The sequence below is a fragment of the Lucilia sericata genome, unplaced genomic scaffold (genome assembly GCF_015586225.1).
Source record: "Lucilia sericata isolate MDLA Ls3-8-SP2 unplaced genomic scaffold, ASM1558622v1 Contig001590F_arrow, whole genome shotgun sequence".
NCBI classification, from domain to species: Eukaryota; Metazoa; Arthropoda; class Insecta; order Diptera; family Calliphoridae; genus Lucilia; species Lucilia sericata.
This window is the reverse complement of record NW_023995509.1, coordinates 87,974-93,973: the sequence shown is the minus strand read 5'-3', so window position 1 is coordinate 93,973 and position 6,000 is coordinate 87,974. Positions and strand designations below refer to the sequence as shown.

Below are 6,000 nucleotides of genomic sequence, written 5' to 3'. Positions count from 1 at the left end.
TATTTGAGAATATTTCCTTGATAGATCCAAAATGTCTAAATTTCGCGCGATAGCATTGAGCGTTTTTAATATTTTAACTAGGCCTATGTTTAAATCGGCACAAAAATATAATAATATTTTCTACAAAAGGTTAAAATTTAGTGATCCTAGTATTTTCATATCCTTAAAAAAGATAATTGGCCAAGAGAAAGGATGCTAAGACTATTTTTATTTAATTAGTATACAAATGTTTAATCAAATCGATGTAATACGATATTAGATATTAACGGATTAGTTCTTAAATTGTTTATATTACATGTGAGGTTTAGCTTGTGTAGAATTAAGCATATTCAGATCACAGTAATGATGTGTTATTATTCCATAGATTAAGATTAAACAGTAGAAGCAAGTTTTTTAAGGCTTTATAGTGAAATTTGATAAAATTATTACAATTTATATAATCACAATCATAAATCTGCCAAAAAGTGACCCATGTTAGAGGGTCGGATTGTTGTTTACCTGGGAAAAAATTTTAAAATGTCATTTGAAGGTTATCTCCAATGTCACTAGATATAATCCTCATTAAAAAAATGGACTATTGACCAATTAGGAGCATATTTTGACATAAAGAAATTTACTAGTACTACAAGACACATATCAGCAAAAATAACCAAAAACAACTGCTTAAAATTTGCCACTTCAAATTAAATAGCATTCAGAAGCATAGACAACTGTCATTTCATAACAATAAGTTACAATTTTTCAAAATTAATTAACATTTTTCAATATTGTTTCAACTTATTTCAAAGAGTGCGCTATAATTATGAAACAGTTTTTTATGGTTAGTTTTGTATAAAAAGCCATATTACCGTTATTTTGTCGTCTTACGCCGAATTTTGATACTTATTACATAAACTGGACTTCGTTCTTGAATTTGCCATCAATCATTTTTTTTTTCTAACTTTATTAATTGTAATAATATAAAAAGAATAAAAACCTTATACAAGGTGCGCTATATTTTTGCGCAGTACTTTATTTACCAAATAACGAAATCCATGCAAAATTTGGCAAAAAAAAAAATATATATATATATATTAAGTATATATATATATATATATATATATATATATATATATATATATATATATATATATATATATATATATATATATACAAAAATGTATTTTTTTTACGATCGGTCTATAATTTTTCATTACTCATTACCAAATAATTATTTTCATAAAAAATTTGGCACAACTATTTGTTTACAAAAATGTTAATAAAATGTCAATAAAATAAAAAATAAAATGTCAATAAGTCTTACGATTCTAACCGATTTAAAATATTAAAATTTTGTCTCTATTAGAAAACATGAGAAAATCATTTTCCATAATAATTTGATCTATTAAAGGGATTAATATAAAAGTAGCTGGTGGAAGGTATTTAAGATTCGGCTCAGCCGAATAAATTTTCTCGGAATATTTTAATAAATATTTTTTGAGGATTTATCGCAAAATGTTTATTTTTTTAATTTGAATATTTTTCAGTCGACTTTAAGGAAAAAAGGCAGAAACAGTACATAACGTCATGTCTTCGAGTTTATCCAACGGAGAACATATTAAGTCTAATGTAGAGCAATTGGATCATCAGAAAAAGGAGCAAGTGGATCATCTGAAAGAAATGACCAAACAATGTAATAAACAGTTATATGCTGATGATGACAGTATCAATAACATTAGTGCGTTCAAGAAGAAAACTAAAACCAAAAAAAGTAAGAAAGGCGAAACAGACAAGCAAAATATTTCAGTGGTAAGTTTAATAAGTAATGAAATTCATCCTATTATTAAAAAATTATTCTTTTTTTAGAAATCGAGTTTTAGTAAATTTGATGCTTTACAGAAGCGAAATCTAATTCATGTACGTTCTATTGATGCTAGTACTGCACAAGAAAAATTCAGTGTAAGATTTCATTAATATCATGCATTTATTAACTAATTTCATTACATAGTGAGCCTGTGGTAGCCAGTTGTTCTATTAACACAAAAACTTTATTTGTGTCATTTACCCTTCAACTTCATAAGAAAGGTATACATTAGAGTGGGTCGGTATGGAAAAAATAAAAACTTCACTCGGTCACCCCTAGAATTAAATATATGTATGTTAATAACATTTCCAAAAATACAAACATATTTTTTTTTGTTTTTATATACTACGCTGCCATTTTTGTCCAATCGTAACATATAGTATATTAATGTGTATACATTTCACTTTTAGACAAATTCGACGTCATATTCTATGCGCGACATCTGATATATCGGATTTTTCCGATATTCTTTTAAAATCCTCACTTTTATAGATAAACGGCACATTCTTATTGTTAATCGGCATAAGAAACCATGTGGCTCTTAAATTTTAGGTATAATATGTGTTCAGCAAATTTATGTAAAATATTATGCAGAACATTTTTGTAGAATATATTAACCTTTTAATGGTATACGCACAATTGGGACGAACGACGAATTTCGTATAGCACGACGAACTAGTCGACAAAAATTCGTTGCGTAAATTCGTCGAATGGAACACAATCAAATTATTCGTACTGCGAATTCGTTTCTAAATTTTGTTTGTTCGAAATTGAAAAAGTAAAAAAAGGAACAAAAATTATATTTTTGTGAATTTCAACGATTTTGAGATAATTTTAACAGCTTTAAAATTTATTCGAACATTATTTCGAAATTAGAAAAAGTAAGAAATTGGCCTCGAAAAGAACTAAAATTATATTTTTGTGAATATCCCCAATTTTGAGATTATTTTAACACCTTCAAAATTTTTTCGAACATTACTTCGAATTTTCGAACTTAATTTTAAATATTCCAACTTAGCATTGTAGTGTCATCAAGTGTACTCTAGACTGCCAAATTTCAGACAATTCGGGCCACGAGAACTGAATTTAATGGCTTTAAAAATTTTTCGAACTTAAGTTCGAATTTTCGAAAATTTTATTTCTAGTTTTTATGACCCAGATTTTATTTTAAGAGCATAACAAATTTTTCGAACATAACTTCGAATTTTCGAATATAATTTCGAATATTCGAACATAATATTGTATTGTCATTAGCTGTACTCACAACCAGGGTTTCAAAAAACTGCTAATTGCAGTCGCAAATTACTAAATATTTGACTAAATTTAGTACCATGCTTAAAAAATAGTAACTCGTTAAAATTTCCCCTTACAAGCTAACTGAAGTCAGTCAACTGTGTCAACACATTGCTGCAATAACTTTCAAGTGGTTTTGTTTTTCTTCAGCAGCCACACACACAAGCAGCGGCCATGTTAAGTTTTTCAAATCAGCCGAACTGAACACAATGACTGAACAGTAAAAACAGTTTTGCGTGTGCTGCTTACGTATTGCTTAGTTCTTGGTTTCGTTTTCTTTCTAAGGGACGTAAAAAAACTGATAGTTTGACTGGTTAGTACAAATCAAGCCGACTGAACAATAAAACTTGATGTGTTGTTTGTTCATTAAGACTTTGTTATTGTATGCAATTTGTTTTAGTACATTGTATATTTTTGTGTTTAAAGTTGACAAAAGTAAACAAAGTAATTGATAATTATTGCTAATAGAAATTGTTAATTAATTTAAAATTTATAAAATTATAAATTACTCTACTTATAAATTTAGATATTTTCTTTAAATAAAAATTGATTTAAATTTAAGCATTTTGATGATTTTTTAGTGAGATTTTGTTATTGTATGTATGTATGTATATTAGGGTGGGTCGAAAATAGGCTTTTCGCTCGGATCAACATCTAATAGTGAAATTATGTTGTATTTTAACGTCAAATGGAAGACTGTAAAATATTATTCAATTATTTTGAGGGTAAGAGCCCGCGCATCGCCGCTAAAGTTTGTAAATGCGTTTATATGGGAAAAATGGCACTTTTTGGAGTATTTTCACAAAATGATGCTTTAAGTATTAATTATTGCACCATTTTATAGCAAAATCGTAATGTCTACAAAATTTTTTTTCCAAAAAGATGGAAAAACTCAAAATTGGTTAAACAAATTTTGAGCTATTAAAATTTCCCCCGAGAATTTTGTGATTCTGAAGACATATAAAAGTAAATATAAGAAAATTTTTGTTAGTTTTGAAAAATTTTACAAAAAAATATTATGTTTATCTTTATAAGGTTCATAAATGTGCTAGTACGAATTTTTGTTCAAATTGGATAACGCTTACTCGGGCCATTATTTTAAAAGCATCTCCAAAACTCCATTTTCAAACTTTAAAAAATTTTGTTAAATGGATTATTAAAAATTTAAGTTTTCTATGCTATATATTATAAAGGATATATATATAAGAATTAAACACAGAAAGAATGAGCTTAATACCTCTCATAGTTTTACCGTACCTGCGATGTGAATTTGAAGGATTTCGGGAAAAAGGCAATTTTTGCCAATAATTAAGTAAAAATTATATTATTACCAATTGTTGCTTAATTTTGATCAAGTAAATTGCGATTATTATTTCCGAGTCCATGGAAAGTTAGTTCTGATCAAATTTCCGAAACTAAAAATTATTAACCCTCTAAACACCGGGGTCAAAATCAAAATTTTAAATATTTTATGTTCTTGAAGAAATAAGAGCATGATGTTGTTAATTTGTTGATGGATATCGATGAAACTTCTTAGAAGTTATTTTTACTATATTCAAATAATACGATAAACCAAATACTGGATATATATCCATTAATTCTTTAAGAAAATTAATTTTAAAAAATTCCTTTTTAAAAGTGTTTTTTGTAGTGTTTAAAAAAATCGGTCTTGAATTGACCCCAAGTATGACAGAGGGTTAATTTTTGAAGAAGTTTGATTCCTAGATCTCTGGATATATTTTCGTGTGGTTTGTCAAAATGAATTCATAATTAAATACACAATATTTTGCTGTTTTTAATGAAGAATATTAAATATACAAAAACTTGATTTTGACCCCGGCTTTTAGAGGGTTAATGATTTTTAATTTCGGAAATTTTATCAGAAACAACTTTTCATGGACTCTGAAATAACAATCGCAATTTAATTGATCAAAATTAAGCAACAATTGGTAATAATATAATTTTTACTTAATTAATGGCAAAAACTGCCTTTTTCCCGAAATCATTCAATTTCACATCGCAGGTACGGTAAAACTATGAGAGGTATTGAGCTCATTCTTTCTGTGTTTAATTCTTATATATATCCTTTATAATATCCAGTATATAAAACTTTAATTTTTAATAATCCATTTAACAAAATTTTTTAAAGTTTGAAAATGGAGTTTTGGAGATGCTGTTAAAATAATGGCCCTTTTTTGACCACAGACTAAACCGAGTAAGCGTTATCCAATTTGAACAAAAATTCGTACTAGCACATTTATGAACATTATAAAGATAAACATAATATTTTTTTGTAAAATTTTTCAAAACTAACAAAAATTTTCTTATATTTACTTTTATATGTCTTCAGAATCACAAAATTCTAGGGGGAAATTTTAATAACTCAAAATTTGTTTAACCAATTTTGAGTTTTTCCATCTTTTTGGAAAGACAATTTTGTAGACATTACGATTTTGCTATAAAATGGTGCAATAATTAATACTTAAAGCCTCATTTTGTGAAAAAACTCCAAAAAGTGCCATTTTTCCCATATAAACGCATTTACAAACTTTGGCGGCGATGCGCGGGCTCTTACCCTCAAAATAATTGAATAATATTTTACAGTCTTCCATTTGACGTTAAAATACAACATAATTTCACTATTAGATGTTGATCCGAGCGAAAAGCCTATTTTCGACCCACCCTAAAATACATACAATAACAAAATCTCACTAAAAAATCATCAAAATGCTTAAATTTAAATCAATTTTTATTTAAAGAAAATATCTAAATTTATAAGTATAGTAATTTATAATTTTATAAATTTTAAATTAATTAACAATTTCTATTAGCAATAATTATCAATTACTTTATTTACTTTTGTC

General features: G+C 26.8%; 1 protein-coding gene across 1 annotated transcript in view; it reads left to right on the top strand.

The window, feature by feature from the left end:
- Positions 1 to 1,526: 1,526 nt before the first annotated feature.
- The window catches only part of LOC119612052 (LIM domain and actin-binding protein 1-like), a gene marked incomplete at its 3' end in the record, with an annotated part of 69,188 nt that continues 64,714 nt past the window's right edge, over positions 1,527 to 6,000 (top strand). The window contains exons 1-2 of the mRNA XM_037967762.1: positions 1,527 to 1,788; positions 1,846 to 1,938. Coding sequence (XP_037823690.1) covers positions 1,567 to 1,788; positions 1,846 to 1,938 — 315 coding nt within the window. The remainder of the gene's footprint in view (positions 1,789 to 1,845; positions 1,939 to 6,000) is intronic.